This window comes from Aquarana catesbeiana, linkage group LG07 (assembly GCF_042186555.1).
Source record: "Aquarana catesbeiana isolate 2022-GZ linkage group LG07, ASM4218655v1, whole genome shotgun sequence".
NCBI classification, from domain to species: domain Eukaryota; kingdom Metazoa; phylum Chordata; class Amphibia; order Anura; family Ranidae; genus Aquarana; species Aquarana catesbeiana.
The window spans coordinates 7598043-7617392 of NC_133330.1; the positions used below are offsets into that span (position 1 = coordinate 7598043).

General features: G+C 47.6%; 1 protein-coding gene across 2 annotated transcripts in view; it reads right to left on the reverse strand.

The window, feature by feature from the left end:
• The window catches only part of LOC141102647 (uncharacterized), a 101424-nt gene that overhangs the window by 70036 nt on the left and 12038 nt on the right, over positions 1 to 19350 (reverse strand). The window contains exons 4-8 of one of the 2 annotated variants that reach the window (XM_073591555.1): positions 17495 to 17547; positions 15687 to 15725; positions 6571 to 6609; positions 2817 to 2864; positions 1099 to 1360 (exon numbers count right to left, since the gene is read on the reverse strand). In XM_073591555.1, coding sequence (XP_073447656.1) covers positions 1099 to 1360; positions 2817 to 2864; positions 6571 to 6609; positions 15687 to 15725; positions 17495 to 17547 — 441 coding nt within the window. Of the gene's footprint in view, positions 1 to 1098; positions 1361 to 2816; positions 2865 to 6570; positions 6610 to 15686; positions 15733 to 17492; positions 17548 to 19350 lie in introns of both variants that reach the window. The other variant, XM_073591554.1, reaches the window with a different exon arrangement.

Below are 19350 nucleotides of genomic sequence, written 5' to 3' on the forward strand. Positions count from 1 at the left end.
CAGGTAGGTCAGTGTAGGTCAGTGTGTGTCAGGTAGGTCAGTGTAGGTCAGTGTAGGTCAGGTAGGTCAGTGCGTGTCAGGTAGGTCAGTGCATGTCAGTGTATGTATGTCAGGTAGGGCAGTGTGTGTCAGGTAGGTCAGTGCGTGTCAGGCAGGTAGGTCAGTGCGTGTCAGGCAGGTAGGTCAGTGTGTCAGGCAGGTGAGTTTAGTGGTCAGCATTGATGGGCACTGGTAAGCCAGGCAGCAACCAGCAAGAGAGCTCAACCCCCCACCACACAACCACACCGCCCAGCCAAAAAACTTTGCGCCACTACCGCAGACCTACCAAGACATGGCCGTCCACCTAAACTGACAGGCCGGTCAAGAAGAGCATTCATCAGAGAAGCAGCCAAGAGGCCCATGGTAACTCTGGAGGAGCTGCAGAGAATTCTTGCTCTCGCTATAATGTTCGCACAGGAGGATGGGGCGCTTTAAAAACATTGTATTTTTTTTTTACACTGTCTCCTTATTTTTTTCATCACTTTTATTCCTAGAAATGTAAACATCCCTTGTGATAACAATAAAGCACAACAGATCCTCTTTATGGAGACATGTGGGGTCTATAAGACCCCAGATCTCTCCTCTACCCTTGAAAGCATGAGATAAAAAAAACAAAAAAACTTAGATGTCACGCTTTCCAGAGAAAAGAATGGCTGTGTGTACATCTGGAAGTGACTAAATGCTCATAATTTCTGGTCTCTTAGACCATAGAGATGTATAGGGACCTTTCGGCACATTCACTAAAATTACTAGATAGGGTTTCTTGCTGTCTTGCTGTATGGATTGCGCTGTGATTAATTTATTAATCAATATATGATGTAAGTGCTAGTTATCTCTAGTTATCTCTAGCTATCTTTAGCCTAGATAAACATGTTACAAATTCGTAACCAATCATGAAAGCCCCCCCCCAATGTAGAGCTGGAGTCAGATATAGGCTGGTCAGAGAAGGTGAAATGGTTTGTGAAGACAAAGAGAACAATAGATTTCACAACACTTGCAGAGGTACCTCTATTTTGTAGCCAAGGTTATACCACAGACATAGTTATATCATCAACGTACCTGGGGTTCTCCCTCCAGTCTGCGATGTTTCCTATTCGGATTTCAGCTCCGCTCAGGTCCTCAGCACAGCAGTCTCTCTTGTTCGTAATGGCCACAGAGAAGATAACATGGTTTGATTTTAGATCCAGATTCCACGAGGGCCCATATTCCACTTCAGTTGAAGCACATTTAGAAGAGAGCTGGCCATCGGTTGCATATCTGGAAGCTGCTCCCTGTTTAGTGCTGGACTGAGATGTTTTTCCTTTGGGAGCCACATTGTACGCTAAAAATAATATATCATGTGTTATCTTCATGATGTAATAACTTAGAAATGAGGTGCATTCAAAAAGAATCAAGATATAACTAGCCTTGAAATGTCACCATTTGCTGATCGTTTCTGAAATTCAGATCTCTGCAATGCACACCTGGTCTAATCAAGAAAGCATTATTGTAGACTGCTGGACATTCAAAGTCTGCCCAATTAACAGGTTACAGTGTCTTCTGGTGTCCTAAATTCAGCTCTATGTGACTTATGCCTTGTACACACGATCGGACATTCCGACAACAAAATCCATGGATTTTTTCCGACGGATGTTGGCTCAAACTTGTCTTGCATACACACGGTCACACAAAGTTGGTCGGAAATTCCGAACGTCAAGAACGCGGTGACATACAACACGTATGACGATCCAACAAAAATGAAGTTCAATAGCCAGTGCGGCTCTTCTGCTTGATACTGTGCATCAGAATTGTGTACACACGATCGGAATTTCCGACAACGGATTTCGTTGTCAGAAAATTTGAGATCCAGATCTCAAATTTTGTGTGACGGAAATTTTTATGGAAAATGTGTGATGGAGCCTACACATGATCGGAATGTCTGACAACAAGGTCCCATTGAACATTTTCCATCGGATAATCCGACCGTGTGTACGGGGCATAAGGCTACCAGACTTAGTGTGACCCTAATAAGAGAAGTCATACCGTGCTTGTGGGAAGAATCAAAAGACTGCTGTACATGACTTTGACGGACCACCTGGCACCCAGCCTGGGTGCTTCCACCAAGATACAGCTTCCTCCACTCACAAGAAACCGGGTATTATAGCTGAATATTGCACCCAAAAACTAGACGGCACTAGCTTAGGTGCAAATTGGAACTGACTTTTATTGTAAATTCACACAGAATATATACCACACAAAACATGATAAGAGCTTGATCACATTATCCTAAACAATGCGGTCTGTAAACAGTAATGTCAGTATATCTAAATCTAAAGAACAGCTAACATGAACATAAGCAGTAAGCTAATTAACAACTAGTCACCTAGACAAGACTAGGTCAGTGCCCACCCAGACAATTCGGCACCAGTATTCAAGAAGACCCAGGGCTTTCCAAATCTCATTAGCAAGCTTTCTTTTCACATCCATCTTCTCATTGAGTTTCAAGTTGGCAGAGATCATCATGGCTTCCTTTACTGTTTTTTTTTTTTTTTTTTGCTGTCCCATTGAATAAGTCTAAAGATTGCTTTTGTTGCCCTGACTCTTCATTGAGAGCCACATATTTAGAATAAACATGTATTTACATAGATAGTCAGGTTGAAAAAAGAAGCAAGTACATCTAGTTCAACCAGTCATGTAATGAGATTATTATGAGAGGAAGGAAGGGGACTATAGACAATGGAGAAAAAAGTAAAACAATGGTTTTATTCTTACATGAGGGCCAGTACATTAAAAGTTACCTGCAGTGGAATGTTTTTTGATGTCTTCTACTTCAGACTCCCAGAGACCTGGAATAGATTGAAGGTAAAGACATGGATGAGCGAATTTGGGGTGGAGGAACTTGACAGGCCAGCACTGACCTCAACCCGATAGAACACCTTTGGGATGAATTCGTGCGGAGACTGCGAGCCAGGCCTACTCATCCAACATCAGTGCCTGACCTCACAAATGCGCTTCTGGAAGAATGGTCAAACATTCCCATAGACACACTCCTAAACCTTGTGGACAGCCTTCAAAGAAGAGTTGAAGCTGTTATCTGGGCCGGTGCTACCACTAGGCAACCGCCTAGGGCGCACGGCCACCAAGGGTGCCCGGCCACTGGTTATTCTACTCCTGCACATGTGTCAAGCAGCGCCACCCCCTTCCCCCCCCCCCCGGCTCTCCGCTCTGACATCATGTAGTCACATCAGCTACACACTTCTCCCGAGTCCCGCCTCTCCTGTGTGCTCCGTCCTATCCACCTCCAGCATGTCTGCCCTGAACAGCTGCACACTTTTCCAAGTCCCGCCTCTCCAGTGCGCTCCGTCTGTGAAGAGGAGGAGGGCGGGAAGATTAAAAACAAGCAGCCAAAAGCCACACCGAAAAACTGCTGAATGAACCAGTGAGCCCCTGGGGACCATTCCAAGTGAGTGAGCTCTTTCACTGACCAGACTGCTCCCTTCTCTCTCTCTCCCTGATCCCCCCTCCCTCTCCCTGATGCCCTCTCTCTCTTTCCCTGACCCCCTCTCTCTCCCTGATCCCCCCTCTCTCTCCCTGATGCCCTCTCTCTCCCTGACCCTCTCTCTCTCCCTGACCCTCTCTCTCTCCCTGACCCCCCTTTCTCTCCCTGATACCCCCTCTCTCTCCCTGATCCCCTCTCTCTCTCCCTGACCCCCCCTCTCTCTCTCCCTGACCCCCCCTCTCTCTCTCCCTGACCCCCTCTCTCTCCCTGACCCTCTCTCCCTCTCTGACCCCCTCTCTCTCCCTGACCCCCTCTCTCTCCCTGATCCCCCTCTCTCTCCCTGACCCCCTCTCTCTCCCTGATCCCCTCTCTCTCCCTGACCCCCCTCTCTCTCCCTGACCCCCCCTCTCTCCCTGACCCCCCCTCTCCCTGACCCCCCTCTCTCTCCCTGACCCCCCTCTCTCTCCCTGATCCTCTCTCTCTCTCCCTGACCCCCCTCTCTCTCCCTGATCCCCTCTCTCTCTCCCTGACCCCCTCTCTCTCCCTGACCCCCTCTCTCTCCCTGACACCCCCTCTCTCTCCCTGACCCCCTCTCTCTCCCTGACCCCCCTCTCTCTCCCTGATCCCCTCTCCCTCTCCCTGACCCCTCTCTCTCCCTGACCCCCTCTCTCTCTCCCTGATCCCCCTCTCATTCCCTGACCCCACCTCTCTGATCCCCCTCTCTCTCCCTGCCCCCTCTCTCTCCCTTATCCCCCCTCTCTCGCCCTGATCCCCACTCTCTCTCCCTGATCCCCTCTCTCTCTCCCTGATCCCCTCTCTCTCTCCCTGATCCCCTCTCTCTCCCTGATCCCCCCTCTCTCTCCCTGACCCCCCTCTCTCTCCCTGACCCCCTATCTCTCCCTGACCCCCTCTCTCTCTCCCTGATCCCCCCTCTTTCTCCCCGATCCCCACTCTCTCTCCCTGATCCCCCTCTCCCTGACCCTCCTCTCTCCCTGATCCCCCCTCTCTCTCCCTGATCCCCCCTCTCTCTCCCTGATCCCTCCTCTCTCTCCCTGATCCCCCCTCTCTCTCCCTGATCCCCCTCTCTCTCCCTGACCCCTCTCTCTCCCTGATCCCCCTCTCTCCCTGACCCCTCTCTCTCCCCGATCCCCCCTCTCTCTCCCTGATCCCTCCTCTCTCTCTCCCTGATCCCCCCTCTCTCTTCCTGATCCCCCCTCTCTCTCCCTGATCCCCCTCTCTCTCCCTGATCCCCCTCTCTCTCTCCCTGATCCCCCTCTCTCTCCCCCTGATCCCCCCTCTCTCTCCCTGATCCCTCCTCTCTCTCCCTGATCCCCCTCTCTCTCCCTGATCCCCCTCTCTCTCCCTGATCCCCTCTCTCTCCCTGATCCCCCTCTCTCTCTCCCTGATCCCCCCTCTCTCTCCCTGATCCCTCCTCTCTCTCTCCCTGATCCCCTTCTCTCACCCTGATCCCCCTCTCTCTCCCTGATCCCCCTCGCTCTCTCCCTGATCCTCCTCTCTCTCTCCCTGACTCCTCTCTCTCCCTGATCCTCCCTCTCTCTCTCTGATCCCCCTCTCTCCTTGACCCCTCTCTCTCCCTTATCCCCCTCTCTCTCCCTGATCCCTCCTCTCTCTCTCCCTAATCCCCCTCTCTCTTCCTGATCCCCCTCTCTCTTCCTGATCCACCTCTCTCTCCCTGATCCCCCCTCTCTCTCCCTGATCCCCCTCTCTCTCTCCCTGGTCCCCCCCTCTCTCTCCCTGGTCCCCCTCTCTCCCTGATCCCCCCTCTCTCTCCCTGATCCCCCTCTCTCTCCCTGATCCCCTCTCTCTCTCCCTGATCCCCCCTCTCTCTCCCAGATCCCTCCTCTCTCTCCCTGATCCCTCCTCTCTCTTCCTGATCCCCCTCTCTCTTCCTGATCCCCCCTCTCTCTCCCTGATCCCCTCTCTCTCTCCCTGATCCCCCCTCTCTCTCCCTGATCCCCCCTCTCTCTCCCTGATCCCCCCTCTCTCTCCCTGATCCCCCTCCCTCTCTCCCTGATCCCCTTCCCTCTCTCCCTGATCCCCTCTCTTTCTCTCTGATCCCCCCTCTCTCTCCCTGATCCCCCTCTCTCTCCCTGATCCCCTCTGTCTCCCTGATCCCCTCTCTCTCTCCCTGATCCCCTCTCTCTATCCCTGATCCCCCTCTCTCTCCCCCTGATCCCCCCTCTCTCTCCCTGATCCCTCCTCTCTCTCCCTGATCCCCCTCTCTCTCCCTGATCCCCCCTCTCTCTCCCTGATCCCCCCTCTCTCTCCCTGATCCCCCTCTCTCTCTCCCTGACCCCCCTCTCTCTCCCTGATCCCCCCTCTCTCCCTACTTGCCAGCACTGGAAGTAGCTTAACTCCAGTCTGTTTATCTCCTGTTTTAACTCCTCCCTTACCATCATCTGCCTATACATTGATGTATAACAGAATTACTTGAATAACTTTATCCTCTTAAAGTGGTATTAAAGCAAAGTAAAATATTTATTATATTGCAGTTTACCAATTCTTAGATGGGTGGCTGCATTAGTTTTTTTTTGTTTCAATTTTTCTCTTTTTATATTCACTTAGTGATCCTTCTAGTAAGTCTGTTGTTTTTCAAAAGAACGTGCTGTCTTGCAGATGTAGCAGTTATAGGTTTGAATCAAACCATTTAACACTGGCAAAGGGGGTGGAGTCAGGGGCGGACCCATAGGGGGTGGCAAAAGGAGGTTTCGCCTAGGGAGTCAAAAATCCTTGCACCAGCCCTGGCTCTTATAGCTGCAAAGGGCGGAGCCAACTCAATATTGAACCCTACAGACTAAGACTGGGATGTCATTAAAGGTCATGTGTGTGTAAAGGCAGGCGTCCCAATACTTTTGGTGATATAGTGTATAAATCAGAGGCTCTGGATGGACAGTTGGATAAATAGTTCTATATTTAGGATGTATCCGGTCTATAAACCAGAGGCTCTGAATGGACAGTTGGATAGATGGGTTTTATATTTAGCACTAAATTAAATATAGGGTAGAATAATAGAAACATTTTCTAACACTCACTTTCAATATCAGGGCTTGTTTCCACTTGAGTAGGAGGGTCTACAACAAATAAGAGCAACAGTATTAGTGTCATCGGTGATGTCAGTTAGTCAGTTCCCCTCCCCCAGCATCAGTTAGTGTCAGCTTACAGATCACAGTCTCACTATAAGTCGCAGATCACCGCCATTAGTTGAATAAAAAATAAATAAAAATTCCAGTATATATACAGTGGGGACGGAAAGTATTCAGACCCCCTTAAATTTTTCACTCTTTGTTATATTGCAGCCATTTGCTAAAATCATTTAACCACCTCAATACCGGGCACTTAAACCCCCTTCCTGCCCAGACCAATTTTCAGCTTTCGGTGCTCTCACACTTTGAATGACTATTACTCAGTCATGCAACACTGTACCCAAATGAAATTTGTGTCCTTTTTTCACACAAATAGAGCTTTCTTTTGGTGGTATTTAATCACTAATGGGTTTTTTATTTTTTGTGCTATAAATAAAAAAAGACCGTAAATTTTGTGAAAAATTGCCTTTTTCTTTGTTTTTGTCATAAAATTTAGCAAATTAGTAATTTTTCTTCATAAATTTTGGCCACAATTTATACTGCTATATATATTTGGTAAAAATAACCCAAATTAGTGTATATTATTTGGTCTTTGTGAAAGTTATAGAGTCTACAAACTATGGTGCCAATCACTGAAAATTGAAAAAACCTGATCAAGCCTTAAGTACATCAGGTGAATCTCATTTCTTGAGGTACTAACAAGTCAGAAAAGTACAAACACCCCCCAAATGACCCCTTTTTAGAAAGTTTTTTTCAAAATTTTCATATTAACTGGTTATTTCTCTCACAGAGCATATGCATACAACAAATTACACCCCAAAATACATTCTGCTACTCCTCCTGAGTATGGGGATACCACATGTGTGGGACTTTTACACAGCCTGGCCACATACAAAGGCCCAACATTGAAGTAGCACCATCAGGCGATCTACGAGCATAAATTGCACATCTCATTTCTCAACCACCTATTACACTTTTGAAGGCCCTGGAGCACCAGGACAAAGGAATTGCCCACAAAATGACCCCATTTTGGAAAGCAAACACCCCAATGTATAATCTATGAGGCATAATGAGTCTTTTGAACGGTTATTTTTTTTCCAGATGTTTTTGGAAAATGTGGAAAAAAAATGAAAACGCATTTTTTTTACACAAAGTTGTCCATTTATAAGATATTTCCAACACATAGCAAATACATAGCAAAAATGACACCCCAAAATACATTCTGCTACTCCTCCTGAGTATGGCGATACCACATGTGTGGGACTTTTACACAGCCTGGCCACATACAAAGGCCCAACATTGAAGTCGCACCATCAGGCGATCTACGAGCATAAATTGCACATCTCATTTCTCAACCACCTATTACAATTTTGAAGGCCCTGGAGCACCAGGACAAAGGAATTGCCAACAAAATGACCCCATTTTGGAAAGCAAACACCCCAACGTATAATCTATGAGGCATAATGAGTCTTTTGAACGGTTATTTTTTTTCCAGAAGTTTTTGGAAAATGTGGAAAAAAAATAAAAACGCATTTTTTTTACACAAAGTTGTCCATTTATAAGATATTTCCAACACATAGCAAAAATGACACCCCAAAATACATTCTGCTACTCCCCCTGAGTATCAGGATACCACATGTGTGAGACTTTTACACAGCTTGGCCACATACAGTGGCGCAACATCCAAGTAGCACCATCAGGCGTTCTAGGAGCATACATTACATAGATAATTTCCTGGCAACTTATCATTTTTGAAGGCCCTTCATATTTCTAACACATAGCATGTACATACCAAGAATTACAATCCAAAATAAATTCTATTGCGGAAAGGATTAAAAAAAAAGTATTACCTGTGCTTTTAGTAGTGTCCACAGAAGAGAGCACTGGTCCAGGCAGCAGTCAGGGATGTGCTTAGCGACAGCAATAACTATCCAGGCAGCAGGCAGGAATATTGTCTATAGTCGGCACAGCACAGTCCATAGGAATTGTCCAGGCAGAGACAGCCAGCACAGCCATAATATTGGTCCTGGTACACTGTTACCTGCAGACACACATTATTGTACCGCTCTCCAGCCCTTCATAAACATACTGCCTCTTGCTACAGCGAATTATTTGCATAGTCCAGGTAGCAGGCAGATGTGTGGTCCGTTCATGCGGCAGGCAAAGGCATGATGGCAGTAAGTCAGCAGAAGGCTGAGGGCTGCAATCGGGTAAGACCTGTGCACAGGGGCACAGGGGTAGAGTCTTCGACCCACCCAAATCTCTATGAAGCCTCCGGACTCCAGACCCTAATCCGGAAATTACAAAACCGGGAGAAAACAAAAAAAATTGTTATCTCCATCCGGAAAAACTATTCTGGAGCCCCTCACATATGTGAGACCCCTGTGTACTATAGTAGCAGGGCAACAGATCAGTCCAAGTGGTAGGCAAAAGCATAGTCCATAAAACAAGCCAGGGTCAGTTAACGTGCAAGCAGTCCAAGCGGTAGGCAGAAGAGTAGTCACAAAACAGGCCAGGGTCAGTTCACGAGCAAGCAGTCCAAACGGTGGGCAGAGGCATAGTCAAAACAGGCCAGGGTCAGTTCACGAGCAAGCAGTCCAAACGGTGGGCAGAGGCATAGTCAAAACAGGCCAGGGTCAGTTCATGTGGAAGCAGTCCAAACGGTAGGCAGAGGCATAGTCAAAAAGCAGGCCAGGGTCAGTTCACGTTGAAGACAGTAGCATAGTAATTTTGGGAAGCATGGTAAATGATCAGCGAAAATGGGGAAAATATGGGCTAATAACTTGGGGATGTATGATACAGTTCGAAGCATTCACCAATGCAAAGGCCAGGTTGGGAGGGACACTGGGGACAATGGTAGCTGGTATCTTTTCGAAAACCTCTTCTGCTGCACACACAACATTTTTTTTGCCGTCTTCGGCCTGCTTCCGATGGTGGAATGTTGTACAGGAAGTGGCGTTAATGAAGTCGGCTAACAGCATCAGAACGAGGTAATTCTGGGAGGGGTCTTTGTGGATAGATGAGGGATGTGACTACTTCTTCTATGAATTTTAGGAAGGAGGCGGGGCTTTCTGTGGATTTTGTGTATATTATGTAGGAATTGTAAATGGCCAAATGGATTAGATATATTGCTACCTTCTTGTACCAGAATCGGGACCTCCTTATTGACAAATAGGTCTGAATCATTTGGTCATTGAAATCCACCCCCCCATGTAGAGATTATAGTCTTGGACACATGTCGGTTTTTCAGTGGGACCTCGTCTTCGCTGAACTACAACTGCAGTGTCATCATAAATGGTGGACATCATGTGCACGTTCCTGTTATCCTTCCACCTCAAGGCCAGCACTTCATTACATCTCAGTGTTGCTCTTTCCCCCTTTTTCAGCCTTTTGTTCACAATGGATTGTGGGAAGCCCTTCCTATTTTTTCTTGAAGTCCAGCAGGCCAGGGTTTTTTCAATATAAAGGTATTTGAAAAGGGGCAGGCTGGTATAAAAGTTGTCCAGGTATATATGATAGCCTTTTTTTAGAAGTGGGTAAGCCAGGTCCCATACAATTTTTCCAGTTGTGCCCATGTAGGCCGGGCACTCAGGGGGCTGGAGCTGGGAATCTCTTCCCTCATATATGCGGAATGCATATAGATATCCCGTGGCTCTCTCACACAGCTTGTAAAATTTGACTCCATATTTGGCCTTTTTGCTAGGAATATACTGTTTTATTCCTAGCCGGCCTGAAAATGGTACCAGGGACTCATCCACACATATATTCTTCTCGGGGACATAAAGCTCTGCAAATCGTTGGGAAAATGAATTTATTAGTTGGCGAATCTTGTACAGCTTATCGGAATTTGGATGATTGCGGGGAGGGTACTGGGTGTTGTCGTTAAAATGAAAGAATCTCATAATCATCTCATATCGGGACCTGGACATAGCGGCAGAATACATGGGCATATGGTGGATGGGGTGGGTGGACCAATAGGTATGTCCTTCATTTTTTTTTGTAAGCCCCATATTTAGGGTGAGGCCCAAAAACAATTTGAACTCCTCCAAATTCAAATCTCTCCACTCAAACGGACGGGCATAAGATGATTGGGGGTTGCTGGCAATATACTGCTGGGCATACAAATTTGTCTGGTCCACAATGAACTGCAGCAAAGTGTCGGGCAAAAACAGGTGAAAAAATTGATCTCTGTAAAATTTTGGGTGTTGGCCTGCACACCTGGCTGTGCTGTGAAAGGAGGAATAATTGGTGATCTCGAGTTGGAAGGCAGCCATGTTGGGTTGGCAAGACCATCTGGCATATAGGTAGCGGCCCTGGCTCTTGGAGGACGTGACACTCCAGTAGTTAGGGGAGTTGAATTTCCTGTGCTGGAACTCAGGTGTGATGTGGCAGCACTGGTACTGGGCATTTGTGCGCGGGGCCCATCTCTGGTGGCAGCACTGGTACTGGGCCTTTGTTCCTGGGGCCTATTGCTGGCGGCAGCACTGGTACTGGGCCTTTCTTCCTGGGTCCTATTTCTGGTGGCAGAGTTGGTACTGGGAATATAATCCTGGTTGCTGGCGGCTTCCTGGGTTCCAGAGTGTCGTGCCCTTTTAGGAGGGACCCATTCTTCATCCAAACCATTGCTACTCTCGATCGGCTCAAATGGCGAACTTGTTTCGGAATCAGAATGGGACTCTGATGAGAGCTCCCCGATGCTCTCATCAGTCATAGAGAGGATCTGGAATGCCTCCTCACTAGTATATACTCTTTTGGACATGGCTGTGTGGCGGGTAGCTGTGCGATGGGTGACAGATGGGTGGCAGGTGACGGTCACTGATGGGCTGTGCGATGGGTGGCAGGTGACGTTCACTGGGAGGTGATGGTGTGATGGGCGATGGTCACAGATAGTTGACAGGCGACGGTCACTGATGGGTGACAGGTGCACCGCTGATGGTCACTGATGGGTGACAGGGTACAGTCACTGATGGGTGACGGATGAGAGGGCACGGTCACTGATGGGTGACAGGCCACGGACGGTGACAGGTGATATTCACAGATTGTTGACAGGCGACGTCACTGATGGGTGACGGGTGCACCGCTGATGGTCACTGGTGGGTGACGGGTGACAGGGCACGGTCACTGGTGGGTGACGGGTGACAGGGCACGGTCACTGGTGGGTGACGGGTGACAGGGCAGGTCACTGATGGGTGACGGGTGACAGGGCAGGTCACTGATGGGTGACGGGTGCACCGCTGATGGTCACTGGTGGGTGACGGGTGACAGGGCACGGTCACTGGTGGGTGACGGGTGATAGGGCACGGTCACTGGTGGGTGACGGGTGACAGGGCAGGTCACTGATGGGTGACGGGTGACAGGGCAGGTCACTGATGGGTGACGGGTGACAGGGCACGGTCACTGGTGGGTGACAGGGCACCGCTGATGGTCACTAATGGCAGTCTCTGTGTGACAGGTGCACTTTTTATGGGGTGACTGTTGGGTGACAGATGACAATTGGGGGGGGCGATGGGACAGAAGTGGTGTTGGTGTAGACACTACAAATACAAAGATCTGTAACTCACTGCTCCTGGCTCTTCTCTCCTCACAGTGGAAACGGTGCGTGAGGAGAGAAGGGCTAGTAACAGCTAGTGCCAGGTCTTTGTTTACACTTAGTGATCGGCTGTGAATGGATCACAGCCGATCACATGGTACACAGTACTGGCCAATGGCTGTAAACTATCGTCGGTGACAGCAGTGTTCCCGGGGAACACGCCGCCACCGACGTGCACGCGCAGCGCGCTCACGATCGCGCGCATGCGCCGTGCAATGCGGGATGTACCATTAGTGATCGGCCGTGACGTCATCACGGCCGATCACGTGGTAAACAGCCATGCGCAGTGGCTGTTCACCCCTGTCGGTGACGAGCGGTGTCTCGGTGACACGCCGCCACCGACAGTACAGGGCTGCGCGCTCACGATCGCTTGCATGCCCTGTTTAAACGGCGGACGTCATATGACGTCCGCTCAGAACAATAGGCTTACCGTCCGGCCGTCATATGACGGTGGGTGGTAGGCTAGCGGTTAAGTTCATTTTTCCTCATTAATGTACACACAGCACCCCATATTGTACACACAGCACCCCATATTGTACACACAGCCCCCCATATTGTACACACAGCACCCCATATTGTACACACAGCACCCCATATTGTACACACAGCACCCCACATTGTACACACAGCACCCCACATTGTACACACAGCGCCCCATATTGACAGAAAAGCACAGAATTGTTGACATTTTTTCAGATTTATTAAAAAAGAAAAACTGAAATATCACATGGTTCTAAGTGTTCAGACCATTTGCTGTGACACTCATATATATAACTCAGGTGCTGTCCATTTCTTCTGATCATCCTTGAGATTGTTCTATACCATAGGCATGCGCACAGGGTGTGCCAGGTGTGCCTGGGCACACCCTAATCGCCTTGTGTGGTGCATATTCCCCCCTGTTTAGACCACTGATATTTCATCCAAAAAAAAATGTTACAAAATAAAATAATTTTTAAAGAATAAAAATAAAACTACTGACACTGTCCACTGCCCTACTGACACCATCAATACATATACACATGCATATGTATTTGCGCTTTGGGGTGCACACCCTAATGCAAGAGGCTGCGCACACCTATGTTCTACACCTTCATTTGAGTCCAGCTGTGTTTGATTATACTGATTGGACTTGATTAGGAAAGCCACACACCTGTCTATATAAGACCTTACAGCTCACAGTGCATGTCAGAGCAAATGAGAATCATGAGGTCAAAGGAACTGCTTGAAGAGCTCAGAGACAGAATTGTGGCAAGGCACAGATCTGGCCAAGGTTACAAAAACATTTCTGCTGCACTTAAGGTTCCTAAGAGCACAGTGGCCTCCATAATCCTTAAATGGAAGACGTTTGGGACGACCATAACCTTTCCCAGAGCTGGCCGTCCGGCCAAACTGAGCTATCGGGGGAGAAGAGCCTTGGTGAGAGAGGTAAAGAAGAACCCAAAGATCACTGTGCCTGAGCTCCAGTGATGCAGTCGGGAGATGGGAGAAAGTTGTAAAAAGTCAACCATCACTGCAGCCCTCCACCAGTCAGGACTTTATGGCAGAGTGGCCCGACGGAAGCCTCTCCTCAGTGCAAGACACATGAAAGCCTGCATGGACTGAAGGACTCCAAGATGGTGAGAAATAAGATTCTCTGGTCTGATGACACCAAGATAGAACTTTTTGGCCTTAATTCTAAGAGGTATGTGTGGAGAAAACCAGGCACTGCTCATCACCTGTCCAATACAGTCCCAACAGTGAAGCATGGTGGTGGCAGCATCATGCTGTGGGGGTGTTTTTCAGCTGCAGGGACAGGACGACTGGTTGCAATCGAGGGAAAGATGAATGCGGCCAAGTACAGGGATATCCTGGATGAAAACCTTCTCCAGAGTGCTCAGGACCTCAGACTGGGCCGATGGTTTACCTTCCAACAAGACAATGACTCTAAGCACACAGCTAAAATAATGAAGGAGTGGCTTCACAACAACTCCGTGACGGTTCTTGAATGGCCCAGCCAGAACCCAACTGAGCATCTCTGGAGAGACCTAAAAATGGCCGTCCACCAACGTTTACCATCCAACCTGACAGAACTGGTGAGGATCTGCAAGGAGGAATGGCAGAGGATCCCCAAATCCAGGTGTGAAAAACTTGTTGCATCTTTCCCAAAAAGACTCATGGCTGTATTAGATCAAAAGGGGCTTCTACTAAATACTGAGCAAAGGGTCTGAATACTTAGGACCATGTGATATTTCAGTTTTTATTTTTTAATAAATCTGCAAAAATGTCAACATTTCTGTGTTTTTCTGTCAATATCTGGTGCTGTGTGTATAATATGGGGTGCTGTGTGTACATTAATGAGGAAAAAAATTACCGTATTTATCGGCGTATAACACGCACCGGCGTATAACACGCACCCCAATTTAGGAGGGAATTTTAAGGAAAAAAAAACTTTTAGGAGGGAAGTTGAAGGGAAAAAAACTTACATTTAAATGCCCATCATTGCAGCCTTGTTAGTGCAGCCTTGCCCCAGTGCAGCCATGTCAGTGCAGCCTTCCCCAGTGCAGCCTTCCCCAGTGCAGCCTTGTCAGTGCAGCCTTCCCCAGTGCAGCCTTGTCAGTGCAGCCTTCCCCAGTGCAGCCTTGCCCCAGTGCAGCCTTCGATCCCCTGTCCCTGCTTCCTGGGCTTCAAAATCACCGACCGTGATTTGAAAATGGCGCCGCCAGCGCCGAAATACACAGAGCCGGTCCTCGGCTCTTTCCGGCGGCTCTCGTCCACTTTCAGCTCCACTCGTAGTCCCGAGCGGAGCTATCCGAGTAGGTTCGCGGTCGGCGATTTTTAAGTTTTGACAGCTCGGGATCGCAGGGTATCGGCGTATAACACGCACCTGCGACTTTCCCCTGATTTTAAGGGGAAAAAAGTGCGTGTTATACGCCGATAAATACGGTAACTTGAAAATGAAAATGATTTTAGAAAATGGCTGCAATATAACAAAGAGTGAAAAATTTAAGGGGGTCTGAATACTTTCTGTCCCCACTGTATATTATAGATTGAAGATGCTATAACTTTCACTTAAACCAATCAATATATACTTATTGGGATTTCGTTTTTTTACTAAAGACATGTAGCAGAAAACATCTTGTCCTTAATTTTTTTTTTTTAAATGGGATATGTTTTTATTGCAGAAAGTAAAAAATGTTTTTTTGTTCAAAACTTTTTTTTTTTTTGTTTATATAACAAAAAATCATAGTGATGATCAAATACCAGTAAATGAAAGCTCTATTTGTAAAAAAAAAATTACAAATTTCATTTGGATACAGTGTTGCATAACCGCGCAATTACCATATAAAGTAGCGCAGTGCTGAATAGCAAAACATGTCCTGGACATGAAGGGAGTAGAACTTTCCGGAGCTGAAGTGGTTAAACTAAATTGATCAAAAACAATTCTACTTATAACAGATGGAATTAAACAGCAAATATAAATAATTCATAGGCTTACTTCCAATTTTAGGACCCGGATCCAACCAATACTGAGGTGCTGCAAAATATATAAAGGAATAAGTAAGACAAAGTTAAAAAGTTTCATGTTACCATTTGGGTAGAATTTATGTGATAAACTTTTAAAACCCATTCTGCTAGGGAAAGGACAACACAAGGAAAAGCTGCCAAGGGGAGGGATAACTACTGCTGGCCGAACGGTTCAGCTTGAGCATGAGTTTGGGTCGAACATTTTCCTGTTTGAAAGTTCACCGAACACCCGAATTTGCAGTGTGTTCGCCGGGTGTCTTGGCCCGCCAAACACACTGCAATGCATTGCGCGCTGCACAGTGCATTCTGCGCCCCGATTGCCCAAGGGGGCTTCCAGATTCCAATAATCCCCCTGCCTGCAGACCCCCACAACCACAGCCCAGGGTTGTCAGGAAGTGACCCTTGTCCCTATCAACATGTTGGGGGCATGTGGCCTGGTATGGTTCAGGAGGGGGAGCGTTCACTCATCCCCCCCTTTTCTGACCTGCTGGGCTGCATGCTCGGATAAGGGTCTGGTATGGACTTGGGGGGGGGGGCCCATACTATTTTTTTTTTATTTTGATGTGGGGGGCACTGTATTTTTTCTTTAATTTCTTAATAGCCGGGTGCCAGTGTTCTGTGAATAAGTGCCCCCCCCCGAATAGTGCCCACGCATGCGCAGGACGGAGCCACACTTCAGCTGATTTGCCGATCAGTTGGAGTGACGTGACCAGGGCGCAAGCGAACATCATAGGAGGCATCTCTTGATGGGAGATACCAGAAACCTATACAAACAGCTGGGGGGGACAGTAGTTCTCACATTGTGCCTTGCTGTTGCGGGGCAGCTTTACAGTGTGCTGATGGTCCGGTTTTGTCTGTGTCGCAGGGCGGGTTTGCTGTGTTGAATGGACAGTTTTCCCTGTGTGAAAGGGCGGGTTGCAACACAGACAAAACCAGCCCTTCAACACAGCCACTAGCCGCCCTCCAGCAGCAGCGATGCACAATGTGAGAATTATGGTCTCCCCCACTGTTTTGTGCCTGTGAAATGGTATCTCCCATCAAGAGATACCTCCTACGATGTGCACATGCGCCCTGGTTACCAAAGCCCAGCTGATCGGCAAATCAGCTGTTGTGCTGTTGTGCTGTTCCGATAGCGGGCACTTCTCGACAGAACACCTGCAATTGCAACTGTGAGTCAATTTAAATGTGATTTGACTTTTTTTTTTCTTTAGAAATGCCAGTTTTGCTGCAGCAGGTTCTATACATGCTACAGATGCGCCACTTTACAGGCAGACTAAGGGGACCCCTCCCCCGGCACTATATTTAAAGGAATTTTTAATTTTTATTGTTGCACTTCAAGCATCATTAAAATCACTGCTCCTGAAAAAGAAAGATTGTTATTTAAAAAAAAATTGCATTGATACATTTCCCCCAGGGCAGTACCCAAACTCCCAAACCCTTTTTAGGGCCAATTACTTGCATATAAGCCTTCAAAATGGGCACTTTTGATTTCTCCTGTTCTGCTCCCATAGGCTTCAATGGGGTTCGCCATTCGGGATAGAACATTTCCCCTGTTCGGGAGTTCTGCTGCGAACCCAACAGGGGGGTTTGGCCCATCTTTATTAGAGAGGCGGGGTTACTATGTAGCCATATGTGGCACTGCCAACATGATGAGCGCATCATAAGTGCATACATCAATACACCAAGCAGTAAATAGAAAACCTGCTCCTGGCTCTCCAACACGGAGGCCAAAAAAAAATGATCTACGAAAACATGATAGAGATACAAGACACAACTCACTTCTTAGCTGCGGTGTAAAACCCTGGAAAAATTCGTCATACTCATACTCATACCTAGACAGCGACAAAAACAATATATTAATCTGATCTGAAAAAGCAACTAAAGGCTAAACTTTTTTTTATTTTGGAAAGAGTAATGGCGGGTTATAACCCCTGTCATCTGTGTCCCATTGGGGAGATTTCCCTTCACTTCCTGTCCCATAGTTAAAACAGGAAGTGAGAGGAAGTTCCTCCAAGGTAAGGGCATCTTTGGTTGTCACTTGATCTAGTGTCCCCATTGGAAGATTTCTCCTCTATTCCTGTTCTGGTAACAACCTGAATTTTTTTTTTTTTTTCATTTTCCCTTTTTGTGATGTCGGTCACCAGCATAGCTCCCAACTGTCGCTGATTTTGAGGGACTGTCCCTCATTTGGAACAAAGTCCCTCTGTCCCTCTTTCCTTCTCATGTGTCCCTCATTTTGGTGTGATCTATATAGTTGTATCAGTGGCGGCCGCTCCATTTGGGGCGCAGGTTCGCCGCCCCCTATCCATGCGTCCGGCCCCTTAATCTATATGCGGGGCGCCGGACGCATGGATTTCAATAGGGTTTTTTTTTTAAGCACTTGATTAGAGCCAGAGGCTCTAATAGGTTTAAAAACAAAGGTGGGCTTGAGCCCACCCAGTTTTGTGACAATAGCGAATGAATATTTGTGATAGTCACACTGATTCTCCCCCCGGCTAATCAGGAGGCGGGTCGTGAGATCCGTTTCCTGATTGGACGAAAGGAGTAGCGGTCTTATTGGCCAAGAGGGAGGAGGGAGGAGACGCACGGCCTGGGGAGAAGCAAGGGAAGACCGACGGACCCACCAGCCGCCACTCCAGGGAAGCTTGTGAGACCCGTTTCCTGATTGGCTGAAAGGAGAAGCTATCCTTTTGGCCTAGGAGGAGGAGGGAGGAGACACACAGTCGCCGTGAGGAGATGCAGGAAAAGCCGCCGCCCATCGCCCGGAGGGAAGTGCTGCCCGTGCCCCAAGTGCGGGGCCCACCGACTGACCTACCGGGGGGGTTGTGATTGACCCGACCGACCTACGGGGGGGGGATTTGTGGATGACACGACTCAGCCGCCACTGAGTTGTATATAAAATGCACTTTTTTTCTTCCAAAAATGTTTCCCAGAGCTAAACCTTTCATCCAATTTCTAAATTGCTGCATTTGTAAATTCCAAAATCCAATATAAAGGAATAGTGGTGGTAAGAAAAGCAGTTGTGTGTTTAACTAATCTTTTTTGAAATTTTATTTTTTAGTATAATTCTCCATTAAGGGGGCGTGTCAGGGGTGTGTCCTACATACTTTTGCTAATAGGTGTCCTTTGTTCCCATCTCATAAGGTTGGGAGATATGTAGTAGGAGTCTCCAAACTTTCTCAACAAAGAAACAGTTTACTGCCCTTACTGTGGTCAATGGAGGTGGAAAATGCCCCCCGGCTTCAGTGGGAGTAAACAATATACCATTATTCATCTCTATCTTTCAAGAAGTGTTCCTGGTGCTTAATCTTTCATCCAATTTTTAAATTGCTGCATTTGTAAATTCTAAAAGCCAGTATGAAGGAATAGTAGTGGTTAAAAAAACATAAAATTGAATATCAAATACTTACAGCAATTTTCCTTTCCTGTTGATCTCCATGCAAGCCTACCACTGGGTATGCTCCGCCCACACCCCCTCCTGCAGGACATAACTCATAAATTTGACTCCCTCCCTCTGGCCGGCGTTCCTTAACTTGATTTCCGCACCTGGGTGGGACTCAGTGCTGACCGAGCTCGTCAGGAAAGGAAAATTGCGGTAAGTATTTGATATTCAATTTTCCATTTTCCTGACAGCT